The sequence below is a fragment of the Nothobranchius furzeri genome, chromosome 4, assembly GCF_043380555.1.
Source record: "Nothobranchius furzeri strain GRZ-AD chromosome 4, NfurGRZ-RIMD1, whole genome shotgun sequence".
Taxonomy (NCBI): domain Eukaryota; kingdom Metazoa; phylum Chordata; class Actinopteri; order Cyprinodontiformes; family Nothobranchiidae; genus Nothobranchius; species Nothobranchius furzeri.
In genome coordinates this window covers 84279074-84304569 of record NC_091744.1, presented here as the reverse complement: position 1 = coordinate 84304569, position 25496 = coordinate 84279074, and the positions used below count along the sequence as shown (strand labels likewise).

Genomic DNA, 25496 nt, shown 5'->3' with positions numbered 1-25496 from the left:
TTTTTTTCTTGTGTAAAAAAGTGCATCAATGGTGCTTTATCTCCACCAAAAACGCAACCCCAGTTGTCTTCTGTTGTGTTGTGGAGTTGCTACCGGTTAGCGTCTACTAGCTCTGCTCTTTCCAGACTGCGGCCGGTCCCAGGTGAAAGTGGGCGGGGTCATGAATGCTAATTTTCCCTGTGACATAGCTTCTCTGCACCCGATCGTCGTCCCGTTTGTCCTTTCTGCGGCGAATGCTGTCGACGGGTGTGGTGAACGTTTTCTGGCACGTGCTCGTCAGAGTTTCTCAGTGAATGAGACTTTTGTATTTTCAGAATAAAGTCTCAAGCCTAATTCTTACACATCGATGGATGCAAACATCTGTCTCCATATGGAGTAAAGCATTTCTGCTTCATGTGAAAGTGCCCAGATCTTCTCAAATGGCTGCAGGAACAGTCCCTCACCAACAGTTTTCCTCCTTTCTCCTGATTCTGACACATGCTCTTTTCTATTTGCGCCAGGCTTTGACTTTTATTTCCGTGCGAGCGGGAAGTTCTTGTATAAGCGAGCTCCTCTGGCTGACGGGCTGTGTTTGCATGAGTCGATCTTTCTGTTTGTGCGTTTTTTCCTCACCTCCACTCACGAAGGTTTTTCTCTGATGAGAAGAAGAAGAAAATATCATTTCTATAGCACCTCTCAAGATAAAAATCACGAGGCGCTTCACAAAAGCAAAAAAATGTAAAAATATAAAAAAGCATTTAGAAAATGTTGAAAAAATATATTTAAAATGAGCAAAAATAGACAATTGCGATAAAAAAATGTTAAGAAGGAGAGAGAGTGAACAGGAAAGAGGGAAATCAGTGGATCCTGAGGAAGGTGGAATAGGTGGGGAGAGCAGAATAAAGAGAGAGAGGTGAAGAAGGTCATACAAAAGCCAGCTTGAACAGGTGAGTCTTCAGCTGCTTTTTAAAGGAGACCACTGAGTCCACTGATCTCAGGCTCAGGGGGAGAGAGGTCCAGAGTCTGGGGGCCACAGCAGCAGATGATCTGTCACCTTTGACCTTTAGCCTGGTGCTGCACAACCAGTAGGCTTTGGTCACTGGACCTCAGGGACCTGCTGGGGGTGTAGGGACTAAGAAGATCACCAATGTAAGATGGCGCTTGTCCATGTAAGGCCCTATAGACCAGAACCAGGATCTTGAAATGAACCCTGAAGTTGACTGGCAGCCAGTGAAGCTGGAGGAGAAGCGGGGTGATGCGCTGAACTCGTATCTGTTCCTGAATCTCCAGAAACTCCTGGAAAGTATTTCCATTTCTAGGAAGCGTCTCCCACCTACAGCTAAGTCGGGATGAGTGGAGGGTGAGGCGGGCTATTTGTCAATCTAATTCTTTTTCAGTCCTGGTGATCACTATCAGGTTTTGTGCTTAGGTTTGCCTCCTCTTTATCGGTGCCCTCCGGCTGTCTGTTCATCACACTTTCACCTCACATCGACCTCCAGCTCATCCTTCCTCATCGGTATTCCGATGCCGAGTCCAAGGATGAGGAAGGGGCTACCATCCGTCTGCTTGTTCAGTGACAACAGAAGTCTAACTGTGAGACACTGAAGTCGTTTGACAGCGTGATCCCAGCGCTGCGGTCCTGACGCAGATGTTGTTTTTTATTGATCACGAGACGAGATTATTTGTAGCATCTCTCGAAACCCCCGAAGCTCTCAGAATACTAAACACCGATGCTGATTTAGACTTGCGTGGCTTCATTCTGCTGTGGAGAACTGTGGTGTAGCTGTCGCTTCAGTGTGAGGCACAAACCAGAGATGTTTTAGAACAATTCATGTCCTGTTTACTCCGCTTGACAGTCAGAGCAGAAATCTGGTTTGAAAGCGATCAAACTAACACTATTTTACAGGCGAGGCACGCTCTAAATGTCCAAAATCTGATTTTCTTCTAAATTCCTGTTGGGTTGTATTTAATTTCCTTCACACCCAACATTAGTTATTTTTTCAAATAGCCATGTGTCCCAAAAATTTCCAGCTACTTAGTAGGAAACCCCCCCGACATAAATCTTGAGCCAGTAAGTGCTTAAATGACCCGTTGCAGCAGCTCATCAGGCTCTGCAGAAGCCTGTTGATCACCTGCAAGTTGAAATCAGGCGTGTTGCAGCAGAGTTAAAACCAAAAGCTGATGGGTACCGGCCACCGAGGCCCGGAATTGAATAGCCCTGCTTTACAGGGTTAGTGAAACGTTTGTGGCCAAAATGCAGCGCTTGCAACTTCAGAATATCCAGACTGGTTCCTGATGAACTTGGTAAAGAAGAGCCGACATGCTAGAGCTGCAGTCTGCTTCCAGCGTGTTTTCTGCATGTTTTAGATCGTAAACACGGCTGATTTGTTTATTTTAGTGATGAACCCCTCCTGCAGACACTAATGAAGGCTGAGGAGACATGTCAGCTGTTAGATCAGCGTTTCTCAATTCCGCTCCTCAGGACCCCCTGCACTGCATGTTTTCAAACACCTGTGTTTCCCTGCTGATTAAAATGAATGAATGATCAACAGGCATCTGCAGCACTTGATGTTCTCCTGAGGAGGCAATTCAAATGTGAATTAGGTGTGCTGAAGCACAGACGTGAAAAACGGGCAGGACAGGAGAGTTATGCTATGGTGTTGAAGACGAACGCACAGCGAAGTGATAAGTTTCACTTTTGGTTTTACGCCAGTGAGTTAAAACGGACTCTAGGGGGTGCTAAAATCAAGCCAAAACTGCGTAGTGTCCCTGCGGATGGCTGCTTATAATGAGCCAGGATCCTCTGGAGGTTTCTTCTGGTTAAAAGGGAGTTTTCCTCTCCACTGTCACTACATGCTTGCTTATTATGAGGATGAGGACTGACACTAGTCAGTGACTCGATGCAATTTCCTGGGTTCCTTTTATAGGAAACATTTTTCTGATTGGCTTAATGAACTGACCTGAATTGGAAAGTTTATTATGTGAAGTGCCTTGAGACGACGCTTGTCCTGATTTGGCGCTTTATAAATAAAATTGAATTGAATTGAATCTTTAAACTGAACCTGCAGTTGAAGCCGAAACAAACAAGCTGCCCTAGTGGCTGGTTACAGAACACATATTATGTCTCACACATGCAAATGACGACTAAAGCCTGGTTTATGCTTCTCTGTCAGCTCTGCAAGGGAGAGACACGCACGGACTGACGGAAGCGTTTTGCTTTCATACTTCTTCGTCTCCTGGAGAGTGTTGCAAAGCAATTCCCCGCCAGGACAGCAGAGGGCGTAGTGCTGTTCTGTGGTATCCTGTCATGTATCGGTCCAAGATAGTGTGTTTATATTGTGTTTTTTTTTGTATATAAGAGACTTTTTAACACGGACAAATTTGTCTCTCATCCTCCTCCACCTCTTCATGCGTTCGCCACCTCTAAACCCACGTTTCCTGTCATTTCTGTCCACAAATAAAACGCTTGCTGCGCATCGTTTCACTCCTCCAGTCACGGGGGAATTAAACGTTCATGTTTTTAGAGTTTTTTCGCGAGGTATTCTTCAAGCTGCTTTGTGTCTGCCGCTAGTTATCCTCGGCTCTCTTTATGTTTTTGAGGGCGCAATGGCGGCGGTGTAGACGACAGCGGCGCCCTGACCCATCACAAGCTTGTGTTGTCCGTCTTGACTGACGGATGTTTAGAAAAGAGAGCTCGACTCCGTCTGTCCTTGCGGAGCTCTCCAGCAGGCCTGCAAGGACGTTGCGTGTCTTCGCGCTGACGCAGACGGAGAAGCATGAATCAGGCTTAAAGTGAATGAGTTAAGGACTTGGACTTCCTCATCACTGACTTTGGACACGAGACTTGACTGGAAAGACTTGTGACTTGCTTGTGACTTGCAGAGCCGTGACTTGAACACACCTCTGTGCAGTTGTGACAGACCCTCCAGGGGCTGACCTAATGACCCTCGGAGAGGAAGGATCTTCTAGTATCGCTGAAGCTTTCTGCAGATAACATTAGCACAGACCTTCACAGCTGCTCCAAGGCTAGATCAGTGAGATATTACAAGCTTGTGAAAAAGATCAATGATGAAGCTGAGCAAGGCCGGCAGAACTTTCTGTTCCTTCGTCATTTTACCATATTTTTCTCTTCTGATTATCAAAGGCAGCAAAAATCATTGAATCCCTGAGTCTGTCAGGCATTCTGTGTATTATTTCAACTTGGTTTAAATTTCTGCCATATTCAGCCACAAAGCTAGCCTAGTGAACTAGACCAAATTCTTGCTTTGCAAAGTTTGTATAATAAAAATAATACATTTATTTAGTCTGGCTTGCCAGGCTACCACAAAGCTGGATTTGGTGTAAATGCCGTGTGAAGATCCGGTCTCCTGAGCGCAATTCCTGCTCTCCTTTGTCCATCTCCGTGGGCATGATTGCTCCTATTGCAGCAGGATGATTGTGTCATTAGATTCAGAGATGGGATGATTTTTTTCCTGATGTGTACTTTGTGTCCATTATGAAACCTCAGGGACACCATTACCTGTCTTTTTCACTAAAGATTGCACAGATCTGATACAAAATGATTCATTCCATGCACTTCTTTGTGTCTTTGTGACTTTTTCCTTATTTTTCCATTTTCATCCCGTCTCTTTAACATCTCTGATTCAAATTCAAACATACTTTATTAATCCCAGAGGGAAATTAGAGTTTCACTACACACAATTCTGACATCAGACATACGTACATAGGCATGGACGCATGACAAGAATTGGTGACTGTGGTCATTCGCAACCCGAGTCGCGCTACCTTAATAGGTTTACATGAGGATTGGGTCACAGGGAGTGCAGCTTTGCCATGCATGACCCGTTCTCTCCGTGCATCCACAGGGCCAGTATTGTCCAGAAGAGAGTCATCTATTTCCAGGATGAAGGCTCTCTCACCGTGCGACTGTATGAGAAAGGTAATGAACAGCTGCCCGTCTTCTCTTCCGCTTTGCTGCTCAGCTTTCCGCCGATCGCCACGCTGCTGTTGAAGCTCGGTTCCTGCTTTCTGCTGCACATAAACTCACAATCCTTTATGTCCTCCTGTATCACAAAAACCCTGTAAAGCTGAGAAAGGTGCAAGGCAAAATGTCCCACGGGAACCTAAGCAGAGATTAAAAGTGTCCTCGTAGGTCACAGCAGAACAGGTTTCATCTTGTCGTGTCAACATTTACTATGAAAATCATGTTTAAATGGATTTCTCAGAGCTAATCTGGAGCTTTCATGATTTCCCTCTGCACTAACATCTACTTTCCATGCCTTCATGCGAGCTGATCAAGCCACACTGTTTCAATCCGCTGACATAAGTTAGGAGCCTTCCATGTTTGACTCATCCTGCTGTCACCTGGACGCTGGGGGGGGGGGGGGGGGGGGATTTCCACTCTGTAATTGGCTGATTCATAAATATTCATTTTATCGCCTTGACCCATCTTTCCAGAACATTGGTTCAGAGCAGAATTAGAATATTTAGGGGCCTGTGTCATGGCTAATGTGTCATTTAAACACAACTTCTTACCAACATTGTCATTTTGTGACATTTTCACTGGTTCTTCTGTCTTAATGTGTGTAATGCTGCTGCTACACTGCAATGCCTCTGCCTGCCTGCCTGTCTGTCTGTCTGTCTGCCTGTCTGTCTGCATGCATGCCTGCCTGTCTGTCTGTCTGTCTATCTGTCTGCCTGCCTGCCTGCCTGCCTGCCTGTCTGTCTATCTGTCCGTCTGTCTGCCTGCGTGCCTGTCTGTCTGTCTGTCCGTCTGCCTGCCTGTCTGTCTATCTGTCTGTCTGCCTGTCTGTCTGCATGCATGCCTGCCTGTCTGTCTGTCTATCTGCCTGCCTGCCTGTCTGCCTGTCTGCCTGCCTGCCTGCCTGTCTGTCTGTCTGTCTGCCTGTCTGTCTGCCTGCATGTCTGCCTGTCTGTCTGCCTGCCTGCCTGTCTGTCTGTCTGCCTGTCTGCCTGCCTGCCTGCATACCTGCCTGTCTGTCTATCTGTCTGTCTGCCTGTCTGTCTGCATGCATGCCTGCCTGTCTGTCTGTCTGTCTGTCTATCTGTCTGCCTGCCTGCCTGTCTGTCTGTCCGTCTGTCTGCCTGCGTGCCTGTCTGTCTGTCCGTCTGCCTGCCTGTCTGTCTATCTGTCTGTCTGCCTGTCTGTCTGCATGCATGCCTGCCTGTCTGTCTGTCTATCTGCCTGCCTGCCCGTCTGTCTGTCTGCCGTCTGTCTGCCTGCATGTCTGCCTGTCTGTCTTCCTGCCTGCCTGTCTGTCTGTCTGCCTGTCTGCCTGCCTGCCTGCCTGCCTGCATGTCTGCCTGTCTGTCTGTCTGCCTGTCCGCCTGCCTGCCTGCCTGCCTACCTGCATGTCTGCCTGTCTGTCTGTCTGTCTGTCTGTCTGCCTGCCTGCCTGCCTGCCTGTCTGTCTGTCTGCCTGCATGTCTGCCTGTCTGCCTGCCTGCCTGCATGTCTGCCTGTCTGTCTGTCTGTCTGTCTGCCTGCCTGCCTGCATGTCTGCCTGTCTGCCTGCTTGTCTGCCTGCCTGCCTGCCTACCTGCATGTCTGCCTGTCTGTCTGTCTGTCTGTCTGTCTGCCTGCATGTCTGCCTGCCTGCCTGCCTACCTGCATGTCTGCCTGTCTGTCTGTCTGCCTGTCTGTCTGTCTGTCTGTCTGTCTGTCTGTCTGCCTGTCTGTCTGTCTGTCTGTCTGCCGGCCTGCCTGCCTGCCTGCAAACAGGAGAGTTGGTTGGATTACCAGCAAGGCTGTGACTTCTGTTGTGTGTGTGTGTGTGTGTGTGTGTGTGTGTGTGTGTGTGTGTGTGTGTGTGTGTGTGTGTGTGCGCGCACATGCGTCCTTCCATGTGTGGGTCACCTTGCTCACCTGCTGTTTTTCTGTAGAGCGCGGTGAAACCACAGAAGTGCCAGCCATGGAGTGCTGCGCTTGTGGAACGGCCAAGTACAGACTCACGTTCTACGGCAACTGGTCGGAGGAAGTTCATCCCAAAGATTATCCAAGTGAGTTCTGCTGGTAGACGTGCACTGAAACACTCACGTGCACTGCAGGAGACTTCTATTTGGTAAATCATGTCAGGGTCACATTGGTGCTCAAAGGTTTTCACGTGTTTGCATCACCAAAAACCTTCTCGGACAACTCAGCAACGGTCCAAATGTGTCCACGTAGCAAAAGCAAACCTTAATCATTAGTTAGAGGTTGAAGTGTTTTGCATGTTGCTTTCAATGCCGCTACAAAGACATTGGCATAATTTGGAATATATTTATAATTTATCAATCTGAAGCTTCCGAAGTGAGAAAGCTGATTTTTTTCCATAAGAGAGGAGAGGTTTCCCATATGCACAAACATCCATATACACAACAAAAACCTTATTTTTCCCATTTTCTTAAGGACTTGTTTGCAAATACAAGTTTGATGCCTGCTGTGATTGTCCGAGGTTCACAAGAGCCTTCTGACTCGAACCGAGTCGCATAACACGTCCCCCTTGAAACAAAATGGAAAAAAATAGGATGAACGAGATTTGTCCTGGGAATATTGGCCTCCTAAAGCTGGAACACTTGTAGTTTTAATTCTTGGAGAACCTGAGAGTTTGGATCTGAAAGGTGACAAAAAATTACAAATAAGATGCAAAATTTTCAGTTTTCTCCACAGAGTGGCTGGGCTCTCCCTTAGAGATAGGGTGAGAAGCTCGATCACCCGGGAGGGGCTCAGAGTAGACCCGCTGCTCCTCCACATCGAGAGGAGCCAGTTGAGGTGGCTCGTGCATCTAGTTAGGATGCCCCCTGGGTGCCTCCCTGGTGAGGTTGTCTGGGCACGTCCAACCAGGAGGAGACCTAAAGGAAGACCCAGGACACACTGGAGGGACTCGGCTGGCCAGGGAACGCCTTGGGGTGACGGTGACACATGAGTTAAGTGCTCGCCCCGCTCAGTGTGTCGCTGTCGTTGTGTCCTTGGGCAAGACACTCAACCCACATTGCCTGCTGGTGGTGGTCGGAGGGACCGGGGGCGCCAGTGCTCGGCAGCCTCGCCTCTGTCAGTGCACCCCAGGGCAGCTGTGGCTACATCGTAGCTCATCCCCACCAGTGTGTGAATGGGTGAATGACTGGTTGTGTTGTAAAGCGCCTTGGGGGGGTTCCAGGACTCTAGAAGGCGCTATATCAAATACAGGCCATTTACCATTTGGGATTCCCCCAGAGGAGCTGGCTGGGGAGAGGGAAGTCTGGGTCTCTCTACTTAGGCTGTTGCCCCCACAACTTGACTTTGATTAAGCGGAAGAGAATGGATGATGGATGGATGGTGACTGAATTCCAACCTAAAACTACATGAGATTTGCACAGATCTCATACAAATGTTGCAAAACATTTCTTGTAAAATGCAAAAGGACATCTTACTATAAGCCCACAGCATTTTCCTCTCACATGTTTCCATGACACCAACAGTCAGTGGGATTCTGGCTTTAGCAGCGACGAGGAAAATGACAGCAGAACTGCTGCAGTCCCGCTCGTCTCGCTGGTTTCTTCCTCAGAGTAACGTAACAGATTTCACCACGTTGCAGAGCTCACACTGGATACAAACAGCTGTGTTTCCCTCCCGACAGCAGGGTGACAGTGATTGGAAGTTTTCATTATCAGGTACAGCTGAACACCTGTCACTCTTCTTCCAGAAAGAAGGGTCCTTCTCCATGATGAACAGGAGTTTTTTCTTGTGTCCAAATATTGATGTTTTCATCTTTCTCACAGCTTCTACATTTACAGCTTATGATGGTTGCGGTTGCCTCTGCCCTGACATTACACTGGTTGAACTGATTCTTCAGCTAATACTCAAAACAACGAAGCTAAACCTGAAATAATCAGCAGAATTTAATCCGACTGTGCTCCTGTCCTCCAGGAAGAGCCAACCACTGGTCCGCTCTGATTGGCGCGTCCCACTCCAGAACCTATGTGCTGTGGGAATATGGAGGCTACGCCAGCGAGGGAGTTCGTCAGGTGGCTGAGCTCGGCTCGCCCATCAAGATGGAAGAAGAGATTCGACAGAAGGTAGGATTGCCTGTTCTGAAACCAGCCACTAGGGGGTGCTAGAGTTCCTTTGCCTTCCAGCTTGTCGTTCTGCAAATGTTTGCTGGTTTCCTCTTCTCTTATTTTGCAGATTTGATCACACTTTTCCTTGAGAACTCTTTCTTGATCTCTTTTTTCTGATCTTAATGAGCAAAACGCTGGTTAAATTTTTTTTATAATTCATATAAAATGTTGTCCAAAAATACTATTTAAAAGCTTATTGTGGATATTTGGTTTTAAAAAACATGACAGCAGAGTTTTTGTTTCTAAATGTGAACCTCTGACGTAACCAAAGGGAGTTAGAAGCTCGGCTGCCTCCGCTCCATGTGGAGAGTGGCTAGTTGTAGGGTAGAGAGGTCATGTGATCCATTCAGTGTGTGTTTACTAGTGTTGGATTGTGTTCATGGTGATAAACTAGAGTGTGTGAAGGCTGTACCGACTCCAGCCTGTCCGGACATCGAGTCCCCGGGTTTCCAGACAAGAGAAACAACGCCTCTATCTCCGTGCCTGAGGGCGTTTCTGCAGCTGAAAAGACGGACTTCTGTAGCCCGCATCAGTCAGTACCGGAGCAGGGAGGTCTGTGCTGGGCTCCGGAGAACCAAGGCGGGGTTTAAAAAATTAAATGCAGATTTCTGGAGCTCAGATCACCGTCAGAACCAGGTCAGAACCGACCAGCGCGGCTCAGCGGGCCAGCTGGTTTCTGGGTCGGAACCGGATCAGAACCGCTGCACCAGGAGAGGATGCGCGGCTTTTAAAAATACCAGCTTGACTGTCTCGCTCGTGTTTGGGTCAAATCCAGCTCACAGAAGCCCGCATGAGCTCCAGAACCGGATGACAGGCGTCTCTCTCTCAGCTCAGCGGACCAGCCGCGCAAGCTTCCTGGGTCGGAACCAGATCAGAACCACCGTGGACCTCAAGGGAAGGATCGTGTGCAGCTTTTAAAAACACCAGCTCGACTGTCTCGCTGATGTCTGGGTCGGGTCCAGCTCTAAGAAGCCCGCATGAGCTCCAGAACCAGATGACAGGCTCCTCTCTCCCTCTCTAAGAGCTAAACTACGTTACGTGAACGGATGTTAGCGAGTATGAGACTGCCGACAGATGCTCATTAGTATTAATATTATATTAACTAACCCATACTATTTTAATTGTCTGGTACACGATAGTAATCAGTACTATGTTGTGATGCTAGCACACGAGTTTAAGCTAACATGGTTAACTCAGCAGACACCTGCATCTAATAGAATAAGTGACTCTCAGAGACATGCTAATAGCTAGCCTCTCCGATGCTAACACCAGCCTATCCATGCTAATGGTCTGTCGAGGAGGTAGGAAATCCAGCTAGTGGCCAGCCTAGGCACGCTAATGGCTAGCCTCTCCAATGCTAACACCAGCCCGCCCAGGCTAATGCTAGCCTATTCATGCTAATAGACAGCAGAGGGAGTGTGTGAACCAGTCAATGACCAGCGGAGGGCTGCTAGCGTATCTAGTAGTAACGCCGGTAAAGGTGCTATTTCTCAGTAAGCAGCGCCAACCTCTCAGTTACCGGCGCCAGCTTATCATTAATCAGGTCGGTAGTTTGCTTCGGAACTTATATAGCCTCCTGCTGCTGGGCAGGAGTCTTAATTTTGGCCTCCATACCGCGCCATACCAAAAGATGATCACATGAACGATGCATCTTTGTTGGAATCAAATGCTTTACAAATCAAAGTTAATTGACAGTAAATGGTTGCATTAATGAACAGTTATTTCAAAGCGTCTTTTTTTTCCTGCTGCTTAAGTCGATGCTTTAAATAAACAACCGATTAGAAAAAAAACATTTTTGGATTCAGTAAATCAACACAGATTTCCTGCTGTTCCTCCTGGGTCCGCTCTAATTAGCACATCATGTACGCAGAGTGTGGGTTTGACGGGGATCTGCGGAACGTGAAGCCTGCGCCGCCTCGGTGTGTTTCTGTTGGCTCTGAAAGGTGTGTGAGGGAACAATGGTCTGTTGTTAGGGAGCTGTCAGTGCAGCGTGTGCCTGTCAGCTCGGGTTTGGGTTGCTGTGTGGAGACGCTGCAGGCTGAAGGACGGCTCTATGGCAGCAGAGCGATTGTGTACGACTGGAGCTGCAGCAGGAAGCAGCGCAGATGGGAGCTTTATTGTCTTCAGTGTATTAACAGGTCAAAGGAGGCGATATGTCCCATTTACAAATATATATCCATGGATTATTTGCAGAATTTAATTTAGTTAATTCACAGAATTTTAAGGTAATAGAAAATATAAATATGAAAATCTGGAAGGAAGAGATGGAAAACCTTAAAACTGCAAGTAAGAAAAATCCAAGTTTTCAGGATTAAAAGTGTAAATAAAATGTTTTTTTTTTCCTGAAATTTTTATTCTAAAATTGTGTGAAGAAGATAAAAGGGAAAACATTCTTTAGTAAAATATTAAATTATGTTTACAGAAATAGATAAATTAAACATTTGCAAGAAAATTGGTTTTAATTTTGTCCAGACGCCCGGACTGCCTCTGAGCTGTGAGTCAGAACAAAATAAGGATTAAAGGCTGTGCGAAGCTGGAATATCTGTTAAGTTGTGGCATCATAGAATAAGATAAACATTTAAGAATATTTTCCTCAATTTTATTTGCTAGTTAGCACTGATTTCTGCAGGAAGACTTCACTTTTGCTTTCAGCCATTTGTTGTTGAGCTGAATGTTTGGAAGCTAAACAAAAATGCTAAAATGAGTCAAAAGTTCTCTAATTTCAGATTAAAAATCTTGAGCATGACTTTTTCTTCACAACAAAAATCTGCACGTTCTAACATCAAACCCAAACTAGTCAAAGGGATGAAGCGTCATTTCTCCCTTACAGAAAGCACTGACTCTGTTTTCAAAGATTTTTAACACACACACGCACACACAGGCCTATTTACAAAGTAACACACACACACACACACACACACACACACACACACACGTGCATGCACACACACACATACACGTGCATGCATGCACACACACACACACACACACACACGTGCACACACACACACGTGCACACACACACACATACACACACACACGTGCATGCATGTACACACACACACACACACACACACACACACACACACACACACACACACACACACACACACACACACACAGGCCTATTTAAAAAGTAACACACACGCACACACACGCACACGCATGCACACACACACACACACACACACACACACACACGCACACAGGCCTATTTAAAAAGTAACACACACACACACACACACACGCACACAGGCCTATTTAAAAAGTAACACACACGCACACACACACACACGCACACACACACACACACACACGCACACAGGCCTATTTAAAAAGTAACACACACACACACATGCATGCACACACACACACACACGCACACAGGCCTATTTAAGAAGTAACACACACACATGCATGGACACAAGTCTCTGGTGTTGAGGCTCAGACTGGGTGGACATGGAAGAGTCTGCTGTAAAGGTGGGAAGCCGACATGGGTCCGTAATCCCTGTCTTAGCAGAGAATCCCAACCATCCAAAGGAGCAATCAGCTGTGGTGATGTGTGGATAAAGCCCTAGGACCAGCCTGGATCCTGCCGAGCGCTGACCGGCGCTCCTACGACTAACGGGCTAAGCCCTGCCACAACACAAGCATCCCCGTGGACCGACATGTAGGCACAAAGGAATGTTGAGATCCGACAACTCGTTTTGGAACAAGCGGTCTGATAACAAGACGGAATCGTGTCTTTCAGAAAAGCACGTCTGCTGCTGCAGGATGTTGTTTAAACCTCAGAATCAACCTGTGAGGAGGAACACAGGTGCAGCACGTTGCCGTACTCGTGTAAACCCGGAGAGAATGAACAGTGACAGTTGATTATTTGCTTTTGCATTCATCTCTTACCAAAGCCATGAGCTAAATGCCTCCTCTGTTATTGCCTAAGCCTGATTTTGGCTAATAAACCTCCCATCAGACACATCGGAGCACAAACGCTCGCTGGACAAAGCCTTGCGTGTCTGGACCCGTCGAGCGTAAATGTGATTGAGCCCATTTTGAAAAGGCTCCAGGCTTTTGTTCATTCTGCAGCACATTAGTGCACGCCGGCTGGGAATCACAGGTCATAGCTCTTATGAAATCAATCTCACTAAATGTTCCCACAATCAGCGTTCACCAGCAGGTTAGGAACATTAGTGGAGCTGCACTGAAAGTTTGGAAATATAGAGCTGTAGAGTCCATCAGACTCTTTTCTTTTAATAATACATCTGATTAAGTTTGTACCCGTCTCTTGAGCTCAGCCAGATGTTATGGTGGCTCATCAACATACCTAAACATGTTTGTAACGGCTGGTTTTTGTGACCAACAGCTGATGGAGGGTCTTTTAGCACAACCTCTGAGAGTCGATCATGTTCTCTGGAAGGGGAACAGATGCAGCTCTAGTTCTGATAGCAACACACACACAGGGTTGTTTTTCACCCGTCCAGACTCCCCCGTCAATGTAGAAATCAGTTTTCAGCTTTTATTCATTTTGTGACCTGGACCTCAGGGACCTGCTGGAGGTGTAGGGACTGAGAAGATCACATTGTATGATGGTGCTTGTCCATGTCAGGCCCTAAAGACCAGTGGTAGATTCCTACCAAACTACCAGTCTTCAGTCAACTCTTTAGTTTTTAAATTTGTTTGTGAATAAATTTAACACAACAAAATCTGTCATTAAGGAGATAAATATTTCAGAAAAGAATCATTAGACATACGTTCAATCAATCGTGCTTAACAAATTGAAAAAGGCCCCGCATACCCACATTCCCTCCCATCCCTAACCCTAACACTCATCCTCCGGCACACACGCACACTCTCATGACCCCCCCCCCCCCCCCCCCCCCCCCCATGAGCCAGACCAGCTAAGATAAGAAAACGACATCAGGGGAGCCATCCGCCCCGGCAGCAGCGGATCCACAGCGAGGCACCCAGGGCAGGGAGGGCGGAGACCCCCACCTCCACCCAGGCACACCTGGAAAGCACCCAAGCCGCCACAGCCGACCACCGCCCCCGGGGCAGAGGGCTCCCACAGAGGAAGCACTGGAAAAAGGTTAAATTAAGGTTAAAATATAAAATCATAAGAGCTAAAAGGAGAATTGTAATATAAAAAGTTATATGATATTAAAATAATCTTGATCATAAATCTATGGTAAAAAAAACTCTGTTTAAAAATAGCTCATTAGGGATGCACCGATACGAAACTGGTATCGGTATCGGCACCGATACCAATATCAGTATCGGTATTGGTAAAAGTTAATCGATACCAGGAACCGATACCGATGCAGTTGCTTGAAAATGGATTCACTGTAACTTGTCATTTCCTTTTCACCTAATATTTTAGTTTTGTTATGATTTCTATTCATATATTTTACTTTTTATCTGCCTCACAGTCTTTTCCTGTTGAAAGCAGAGAGGAAAATAAAATCTGTGTTCCAAATATTGCATTTTTTGTGTGGTAGAAGTATATGTTTTGATAATCGGTATCGGTGAGTACTCAGATCCAAGTATTGGTATCGTATCGGTTTTGAAAAAAGTGGTATCGTTGCATCCCTATAGCACGTATAAAGAAAGAATACGTCGTTGTCTTCCTCCGCTTATCCGGGTCCGGGTCGTGGGGGCAGCATCCCAACTAGGGAGCTCCAGACCGTCCTCTCCCCGGCCACCTCCACCAGCTCCTCTGGCAGGACCCCAAGGCGTTCCCGGACCAGATTGGAGATGTAACCTCTCCAACGTGTCCTGGGTCGGCCCGGGGGCCTCCTGCCGGCAGGACATGCCCGAAACACCTCCCCAGGGAGGCGTCCAGGAGGCATCCTGACCAGATGCCCAAACCACCTCAACTGACTCCTTTCGATCCGGAGGAGCAGCAGTTCTACTCCGAGTCCCTCCCGAATGTCCGAGCTCCTCACCCTATCTCTAAGGCTGAGCCCGGCCACCCTACGGAGGAAACTCATTTCGGCCGCTTGTATCCGCGATCTCGTTCTTTCGGTCATTACCCAAAGCTCATGACCATAGGTGAGGATTGGGACGTAGATCGACCGGTAAATCGAGAGCCTGGCTTTCTGGCTCGGCTCCCTCTTCACCACGACAGATCGGCTCAGCGTCCGCAACACTGCAGACGCCGAACCAATCCGCCTGTCGATCTCCCGATCCCTCCTACCCTCACTCGTAAACAAGACCCCGAGATACTTAAACTTCTCCACTTGAGGTAGGACCTCTCCCCCGACCCGGAGTTGGCAAGCCACCCTTTTCCAGTCGAGAAAGAAAGAATACATAAAATAAATTACTAAATAGATAAATAACTTAATTAATTGATTAATTAATTTAAAAATTGATAGTAGGTTAAGAGGGTCTTCAGCCTGTTTCTAAAAACATGAACGTTCTCTGCACACGTTTGTTAACTAATTGACCTTTAGTTGCTTTCAGAGCTAATCAGCCAAAAAACAAACAAACATAAAAATGATGATAACCGTCAGTTTAAGGGCATTTCTATTTAAATGTCAGTATTTTGTTTGTTCAAAAATTGAAGGGAAGCAGGAAAAAAGTAGAACTACTCATTCTTTTTGGGTGTTTGACATCAATTTAGTTTCCATTTTAAAAGCTAATTATCTGTGCAGCTGAGCTCATTTTAACACGAGCGCACGGATGTCAGCAGGTTAAGAACAGAGTAAGAATGATTTTGAATTCTTTATTATTATCATCTCCGGCCTCCAGGAACTAATTCACACGGCACGTCTAATTATTGATTGCTTGAAAATGTCACATGCAGTGGAGAGTGTCTGAGTCAGATGAGTAGAGGTTATAAATGTGAAGTGCAGCTGGCCGCGGACTAAATCCTCAGCCTCTTTAATGCCACGGCGCGCTCGCAGCGATCAAAAGAACGCACGCGAATACCTGAATGTTACATTCGGTGAAATGCCTCGCGCTCTGCAGCCACGTGTGGCCACATTGCCACCAGACAAGGAAATGTCAAGAGCTGCTGCGCAACAAGTCATTTGAGTTAACTGAGAGGAGAGATGTGATCATGGACCCAGTCAATTACACGTTAATGAAGTTAAACGCGTTCTGAAACCTCAGGGTGCGTCTGCCAGCTCCACAATGGCCCTCTGCTCACCTTTAAAGGATTCGCCGAACGCTTTCTTCTCCCCTCTCTGTGAGCATCGCTCAGCGGGTGCTGCGGGGCGCCGCCTGTCATGGCGGCAGCTATTGTCAGCTGCCATTTGATGTGCAGGTCCTTTGTGTGGAGGCTCAGCGTGTTTTTAAAACCCGGCTGAGCTTTTAGCGGCGTGTGGAGCAAACTGTACCTCACCTTTTCCTCTTAGAGCAGGGGGACAATAGAGGCTGGACCACAGAGACAGGTGGACCCCCGAGAGGCTCAGGAGAAAACTGATGCTTCCTGGTCTGAGTGGAGCTAAAAATCTCAACAGAGTTTTAGAAATGTACCAAAGAGACCTTCTGTTGTTCTGGAGATACAGAAGAGACTGAAGCTGTGTCACAGAAAAAGGCTTTTACAAGCAGGAGTTATAATAAATCATATAAAATAGTATTAATGGGGTGGAACTATGAGGTTATTAACCCCTTTCTTTTTAACATCTTTTAGACTTTAGGGCTGCATGGTGGCGCAGTGGTTAGCACTGTTGCCTCGCAGCACGAAGGTTGCAGGTTCGAAACTCGGCTGCGGCCTTTCTGCGTGGAGTTGCGTGTTCTCCCCGTGCATGCGTGGGTTTCCTCCGGGTACTCCGGTTTCCCCCACAGATCACAACACGCCCTATAGGTTATAAATTGTAAGTCGCCTTTAAGCGTCTGCTAAATGAATAAACATAAACATAAACTTTAGAAATGCTGGTTATTCAATTCAATTCAAAAATACTTTATTAATCCCAGAGGGAAATTGATTGCTTTAGTAGCTCAGAATAATAATAATAATAATCAAGTCATCAAAGAGTTGTTGTATATAACAATGGCTGTTGGCAGGAAGGATCTCCAGTAGCGGTCAGTGTTGCAGCCGAACTGAAGAAGCCTCTGACTGAAGACACTCTTCTGTTGTCGGACAGTCTTGTGAAGAGAAAGCTCAGGGTTGTCCATCATTTTCATGATTCTCTGGAGAATCCTTCTTTGCATTATCTCCTCCACAAAGGACACAAGCCAAAACACGTTCCACCATGTTTTGGAGTTGCTAATGGTTAGCTTCTACCAGCGATGCTCTCATACATCATTTCTGAAAGGGGAAAACTCCGGAAAGATACTTTAAAAATCATCACATTCTTCCATGGTTTCAAGCTAAAGTGGACAGGGCCATGACTGCTAATTTACGGAGTGATGTGGATCTGTGTTGCCGCGGTTCCCCCATCTTTTTCCTATCACCGGCTAATGCAGGAAATAGGGTAGAAGAGTGCTTTCAGCTGCCACCTTACCGTGGTGGAGGGGTCTGAGTGTCTCAATGATCCTAGGAGCTAAGTTGTCTGAGGCTTTCTGCCTCTGGTAGGGTCACACATGGCAAACAGGTCCTAGGATCAGACAAAGAGCAGCCCGAAGACCTCTTATGACTAATTATATAAATGGAAATCGTGTTCCCTCGCCCGGACGCGGGTCTCCGGGGCCCCCCTGTAGAGCCAGGCCTGGAGGTGGGGCACGTTGGCGAGCGTCTGGTGGCCGGGCTTTCACCCATGGAGCCTGGCCGGGCACAGCCCGAAGAGGAAACGTGGGTCCCCCTTCCCATGGGCTCACCACTCGTGGGAGGGGCCAAAGGAGTCGGGTGCAGTGTGTGATGGGTGGTAGTCGAGGGCGGGGACCTTGGCTGTCTGATCCTCGCTACAGAAGCTGGCTCTTGGCACATGGAATGTCACCTCTCTGGTGGGGAAGGAGCCTGAGTTGGTGTGTGAGGTTGAGAGGTTCCGACTAGATTTAGTCGGTAGGGCTGGGGGTAAACGATTATTTTTAAAACGATTATTCTGACGATTATTTTATCGAATAGTCGACTATTCTAATGACTATTTAGAAAATTAATCTAATGATTATTTTTCTATTGCACAATTAACAAAAACCAGAAAATCTCAAATTCCTCAAAAAAATTGATAAATTCTTACTGTAAGAGAATAAACACTACAGGCCTTCCATTTTGTATAACACTGCTTTTACTGTGTTGCGGTTGGTTATGTTCTGGTGACGTGTAGAACTTGGGAGTGCAGGCTGCTGCCTGAGAGGTGGTAGAAGATGGAGTGTCTCCATGCTGCTTTGTTTTGGTCACTTATGTGCGTGAGGCGATGGTCTTACGGGTTAAACCAAACTCAGGTGATATTTTACACTAAACCGAAAACCCACAACACTCTAAATGTAATAAAAGGGAGATCTACACCACAAAAAAGATGAACTCTAAACCAAAACGTAACAGCTTATCCCAACGCAAGAAGCTGTTAGCGAAGATGCTAACAGTAGCTTTACCAACGTTAAGTTCAAGTTACCAAGTTTAACCCTTTGATGCATGAATTATGAAGTCTTCAACCATGATTTTTTTAACAATTTTTTTCATTCATCTTTAGGTGTGAATGAAACAAATTTCAACAAATATTTTTTGTAAAATTTTATAATTTACAAATATTTTATTACATGTCCACCTCAGTGGACAGCGTGCATTCTGAGCATGAAATATGTTGGCTTGGCTTACTGAAGTCCAAATGGAGGGGCTCAAATGCAATAAAGTCTTCAAAAGCTGTACTTAATAGCAAAAACAAATAAATAACAATTTTGAGTACCTGTCCACTGTAGTGACCATTATGCATCAAAGGGCTAAATAAACCAAAAACACCCAGCAGCAAACAGACCAGCACGGAGGAGAGACTGCTACCACCAAAACAGCTCTCCTAATGTCTGAAAGAAGCTCCTTAATGAAGGGAGAAGCGCTCCCGGTGATGTTCTACATCTGCGGTAGAGAAGAAGCAGCGCATCTGACCCCGGAAGTTGTTGTCCGTTGCCGGGAGACGAAGGCGGGCAAAACAGGAAAATAATCTAGTAGTGGACGGACGTTGTTCCGGGTCTTCGGTATTTGGCGGAGATGTTAGTGAAGGCGGAGAAGAGAGCGAACTAGAGGAAAAACAGGCAGATTCCTTCTCTATTTACAAACTCCTGGGGATGCAACAAGTGGGCGCGGTGCGTCGACTTCCGGATCTGACGTCGACAAATTTTTAGAATCGAGCCGTCGACATAGTCGAGGCTTCGCTATAGCCCTAATAGTCGGACTCACCTCAACGCATGGCTCTAGCCCTGGAACCAGTTTCCTTGAGAGGGGTTGGACTTTCTTCCACTCTGGAGTTGCTCCCACAGAGAGGCGCCGAGCAGGGGTGGGCATACTAGTTGCCCCCCATCTTGGTGCCTGTACATTGGGGTTTACCCCAGTGAATGAGAGGGTAGCCTCCCTCCGCCTACATGTGGTGGGATGGATTCTGACTGTGGTCTGTGCTTATGCACCAAACTACAGTTCAGACTACCCACCCTTTTTGGAGACTTTGGAGGGGGTGCTGGAAAGCGCTCCTTCCGGTGACTCCCTCGTTCTGCTTGGGGACTTAAACGCTCATGTGGGCAACGACAGTGAGACCTGGAGAGGTGTAGTTGGGAGGAACGGCCCCCCTGATCTGAATTCGAGTGGTGTTTTGTAATTGGACTTCTGTGCCAGTCATGGATTGTCCATAATGAACACCATGTTCAGACATGAAGGTGTCCATATTTGTTCTTGGCACCAGGATACCTTAGGCCGCAGCTCGATGATCGACTTTGTTGTTGTTTCATCTGACCTGCGGCTGCATGTCTTGGACACTCGGGTGAAGAGAGGGGCGGAACTGTCAACTGACCACTACCTGGTGGTGAGTTGGCTCAGATGGTGGGAGAGGATGCCAGCCAGACCAGGCAGGCCCAAACGTATTGCGAGGGTCTGCTGGGAACGTCTGGCAGAGTCTCCTGTCAGAAGGAGCTTAAATTCCCACCTCCGGCAGAACTTCCAAAATGTTTCGGGGGAGGCGGGGGACATTTGATTCTGCATGGACCCTGTTCCGTACCTCCATTGTTGACGTGGCCAACCGGAGCTGTGGTCGCAGGATCGTCGGCGCCTGTAGTGGTTGCAACCCCCAAACCCGCTGGTGGACACCGGCTGTTAGGGATGCTGTCAAGCTGAAGAAAGAGTCCTATCGGGTCTTTTTGGCCTGTGGGACTCAAGAGGCAGCTGACGAGTACCGGCAGTCCAACGCGGGTCGGGTGGTCACCGAGGCAAAAACCCGGGCATGGGAGGAGTTCGGTGAGACCATGGAGCAAGACTTCTGTACGGCTTCAAGGAGATTCTGGTCCACCATCCGGCGCCTCAGGGGGAAAGCAGTGCGCTACCAACACTATCTATAGTGGGGACGGTGTGCTGCTGACCTCTACTCAGGACATTGTGGATCGGTTGCCAGAATACTTCGAAGACCTCCTCAATCCCACCGACACGTCTTCCAGTGAGGAAGATGAGTCTGGGGACTTTGGGTTGGCCTCTCAAATCTCTGGTGCTGAGGTCACTGAGGTGGTTAAAAAGCTCCTCTGTGGCAAGGCTCCAGGGGTGGATGAGATCCACCCGGATTTCCTTAAAGCTCTGGATGTTGTGGGGCTGTGTTGGCTGACGCAGCTCTGCATTATTGCGTGGACATTGGGGGCAGCCCCACTGGACTGGCAGACCGGGGTGGTGGTCCCCTTATTTAAAAAGGGGGACCGCAGGGTGTGTTCCAACCACAGGGGGATCACAGTCCTGAGCCTCCCTGGTAAGGTCTCTTCAGGGGTTCTGGAGAGGAGGGTCCGTTGGATTGTTGAACCTCAGATTCAGGAGGAGCAATGTGGTTTTCGTCCTGGCCGTGGAACACTGGACCAGCTCTATACCCTTAGGGGGATCCTGGAGGGTGTGTGGGAATTTGCCCAACCAGTCTACACGTGTTTTGTGGATTTGGAGAAGGCGTTTGACCGCGTCCCTCGGGAGGCCCTGTGGGGGATACTCTGGGAGTATGGGGTACCAGGCCCTCTGATATGGGCTGTTAGGTCCCTGTATGACCAGTGTCAGAGCTTGGTCCGCATTGCCGGCAGTAAGTCGGGCTCGTTCCCAGTGAGAGTTGGACTTCGCCAAGGCTGCCCTTTGTCACCGATTCTGTTCATAACCTTTGTGGACAGGATTTCTAGGTGCAGCCAAGGTGTGGAGGGTATCCGTTTTGGTGGCCTGAGGATCAGGTCTCTGCTTTTTGTAGATGATGTGGTCCTGTTGGCTTCATCAGAACATGATCTTCAGCTTTCGCTGGAGCAGTTTGCAGCCGAGTGTGAAGCAGCTGGGATGAGAATCAGCTCCTGTAAATTTGAGACCATGGTCTTGATTCGGAAAAGGGTAGAATGCCTTCTCCGGGTCAGGGATGAGGCCCTGCCCCAAGTGGAGGAGTTTAAGTATCTCGGGGTCTTGTTCATGAGTGAGGAAAAACTGGAGCGTGAGCTCGATAGGCGGATTGGTGCTGCATCTGCAGTGATGCGGGCGTTGTACCGGTCTGTCGTGGTTAAGAGAGATTTGAGTCAGAAGGCGAAGCTCTCGATTTACCGGTAGATCTACGTTCCTACCCTCACCTATGGTCATGAGCTTTGGGTAGTGACCGAAAGAACGAGATCACGGATACAAGCGGCCGAAATGAGTTTTCTCCAAAGAGTGGCTGGGCTCTCCCTTAGAGATAGGGTGAGAAGCTCGGTCATTCGGGAGGGGCTCGGAGTAGATTCGCTGCTCCTCCACATCGAGAGGAGCCAGTTGAGGTGGCTTGGGCATCTGGTCGGGAGGCCTCCATGGTGAGGTTTTCCGGGCACGTCCAACTGGGAGGAGACCTAAAGGTAGACCCAGGACACGGTGGAGGGACTATGTCTCTCACCTGGCCAGGGAACGCCTTGGGATTCCCCCGGAAGAGCTGGCCCAAGTGACTGGGGAGAGGGAAGTCTGGGCCTCTCGACTTAGGCTACTGCCCCCGCGACCTGACTCCGGATAAGTGGATGTGGATGGGTGGGTGGATGGATGGATGGATGGATGGACGGACGGACGGATGGATGGATGGATGGATGGATGGATGGATGGAGTGCTTTCAGCTTCAGACCAATCGATTTCCAGCATTGTGTTTTTCAGTTAACCTCACCTTTCATATTTAACTGTTTTTCTTCCACAGTTCTTTAGTTTCTTCTTTCCTTCCACCAATCGCCACCTTCTTGGTTCTGTTCCTGTTTCATACCTCCTTTCCTTTACCTCTCTCTTGTAACCCTGCATTTATCGTCTTTCCATCCTTTCATTATTTTGCCTTTCGTGATTTCTCCATTGTATCCAAGCGCTTGAACGTCCTGGTTAACTTCCTGCTCATTTCGTTCACCAAACATTTAGTTTTTCAACGAGCTCCACCAAAATGGTGTTTTCTGTTCGTTGTTTCCTCACTTTCCCGTTGATGCATTTAATCTCCTCCCTTCGGTGCTGAAGCCTTATTGCAGAAAAGTTGTCAGAAGGTCAAAAGTCAAAAAGGAGGAGGAAAGTTTCAGAGGGAGAGTGGCACAATCTTCAATTAGACTCATCTCTCTACTCTAAACTCTTCACAGGAAATTGCTGCAAAAATGCTACAGACAACCTTACACACACACACACACACACACACACACACACACACACACACACACCTTTATTGCTTCTCACAGAAACTTGGATTGCACCACTGAGCAGAGCGAGGCGGTATAAGGTGCTCTGAGTGCTCCGGAGTCTCCCGCCCATTAGTGCCTCCTGCCTGACATCTGTCAGATTAAAAGCCGAGGAAGCAATGCTAAGTGATGCTGCGTTTCTTTGTATGCATGTTCACAAACAGTCGCTGCTTTCTGCAGCGTTTTTGTCAAGCCATCACCGTGCCCACACTCCATCGAAGACAACCGTCTTAGTGACTCTGCTTCAAACGCCTCAGCAGAGAAATTCTGGTTATTTGGCAGAACGGCTGTTTGATACGAGAGCAGCGACGAGACGTGGAAGTCGCTTTTCGAATTCACGGCTCGTTTTCTGCTGCTATCTCATACTCTTTATATTCTGAGTGGATTCAACATGTTGAATCGGCCTTAAAAGAAGAGAAAGGCATCAGAGAGGTCTGACAGAGCTGACGGTGCGCTGCGGACCAAGCAGAGACAACTGGAGCTGAAGCCCCGGTGAACCGCTCGGTCTGAGTGCTTTAGAAACATAATGGGACCGTTTGTCTTTTGTGTTCACTCATTGTTCAGTGTAAATTAGACATCTCTGAGCCCTTTTTCCAGACTTTGACAACATAGTCTAGTTAATTAAACAGTGACGCTACTTGGTTTAGCAACCTAAGATGAGAGCATTTCCAGAGCTTACCCTGCGGTAAATATGATAACGCATAAGAATAAAGACCTAAATAATTCTGCACACCTCTTTAAAAACAGAACTTGAGGTGTTTCTGCGTTATCGGTGAGATTAGTAGTGACTTTTTAAAGGAATTTTCATTGCTCACGCATGGGTTAAAGGTCGTTTCCACACCACCTGGAGTTATTCTACAGTGGAAAACATTTGCCAACTCAACTGCTTCCCCACAAGGTCAGAGGTCGCAGAGGTCAGACAACTTGTTTTCCAGAGAAAACCTAAAAGCTTTACAAGTCTGACTCTACATGTCTGACAGGGTAAAGGTTAAAGTTCGGGTGGAAAAAGGCTGTTTGAGGCTGCAGGAGAAAACTTCTCGTCTCTACAACAACCTGCCGTCACTTCTCATGAAGTTTCGTCTGAATGAACCACAAAGACGTCTGAAATAACCTTCTTTGGCCAGATGAGAGTAAAGTGGAGAGTTTACCCATAATGCACAGCAACTACTGCAGCTACCAGATCTGTCATGGCTGGATGGTGAAGTGGTGCTCAGCTCTTCCCCTGGCCTCCATGTAGGGATGGGTACCTTTGACATTTGAATCGATTCGGTACTAATTCCCGGTACCTGGGAATCGATACCGGTACTTAACGGTACCAATTTTAGATATTTTTGAGTGTTTAATATTTTAATTCTCTTTTATAATTAAATATATATTTTTCCTCAATATATAACCATATTTGATAAATATCACGATAAATAACATTCAACTGTTTGTATTTTAACATGGTCCTTGTAGTTTTATAAGCTGATAATTAAACTGAAGCAAACATCTTTACTGTGAACTAAATTTACTGTGTATCTTCATTCCTTTTGCCATCCTTTTTCTTTTGATTTTTCCTACTGGGAAGTTAGAATTTCTGAGGAGAAAGCGAACGCACCATTAGCTGATAACAATGGTAGCAATGGAAGCTAACATATCAAGCTAACGTTATCTTAAACAGTTTATTTAGCTGCTGGAGCAGATTAAAACGATGATGCCTCACACTTAGATCGTTGTCGCTGGTTTCATCTTCACCCAATCACCCGTCGCATTTAGTAAAGTGAAGCCAAACTTTAAAGCGCGTTCATGTTCTTCTAGTCAGAAAATCGGGAGTTCCGAGGAGAAAGTGAACGCACCATTAGCGCAACGGAAGCTAACATATCAAGCTAACGTTATCTTAAACATTTTATTTACCTACCGGAGCAGATTAAGATGAGGATGTCTCACTTAGATCGTTGTCGCTGGTTTCATCATCACCCAGTTACCCATCACATTTAGTGAAGTGGACCCAAGCTTTAGCGTGCGTTCTTTCTACCATGCTGCTCTGTTTACAACTCGCTCGCAGCGACCAACGACATTACGCTCTTGCGCATGCGCAGCTGTCTAGGCAAGTTCTCGTTACGAAGGACGGGTACCGAAACGAGGCACCGTTTCAAATGACGTGAATCGGTGCTCAGTCGGTACTAAAGTCGGTACTAAATTCGGAATTCGGTCGGTACCTTAAAAAGTACTGAATCCCATCGCCACCTCCATGTGAAGGTAGTAGGTCTGTGAGAATGAATGGCTGTCTCTCTGTCAGTCCTGCAGGACACTACCTACCAGTCCAAGCCTGCAGTCAGCTGCTGATGGTTCAGATGAATACAGGACTCTTGTGTTGCATCATGAGGCCCGTTTCCACCATTGGAACGTACAAATAATTTTACTGGACCTGGCAACGTGTGTGTGTGTCTCTATTTCACTGGGCTAGCCTGAAAGGACCACTTTCTGGCCCATCGGCACCAACCAAGTACCTGAACTGGGGTTTATACTCAAAGAGGTTAGGGTTCAGCAGAACCGATTGGTTGTAACTCAGTGGGAAATTACATCAGCAGACTCCCAACACAGAAAAATGCAGCAACACGCCTTAATCCTCGCTGCGTTGTGGTCTCCTACTGAGGAAAGCCTTCGGGGTGTTGAATCCTGTTTGTTCATCCGTG

The 25496-nt window shown here is 47.3% G+C and overlaps 1 protein-coding gene across 1 annotated transcript in view; it reads left to right on the top strand.

The window, feature by feature from the left end:
• The window catches only part of spon1b (spondin 1b), a 123505-nt gene that overhangs the window by 29836 nt on the left and 68173 nt on the right, over positions 1–25496 (top strand). Inside the window, exons 4-6 of the mRNA XM_015965240.3 lie at positions 4845–4918; positions 6883–6999; positions 8885–9033. Coding sequence (XP_015820726.3) covers positions 4845–4918; positions 6883–6999; positions 8885–9033 — 340 coding nt within the window. The remainder of the gene's footprint in view (positions 1–4844; positions 4919–6882; positions 7000–8884; positions 9034–25496) is intronic.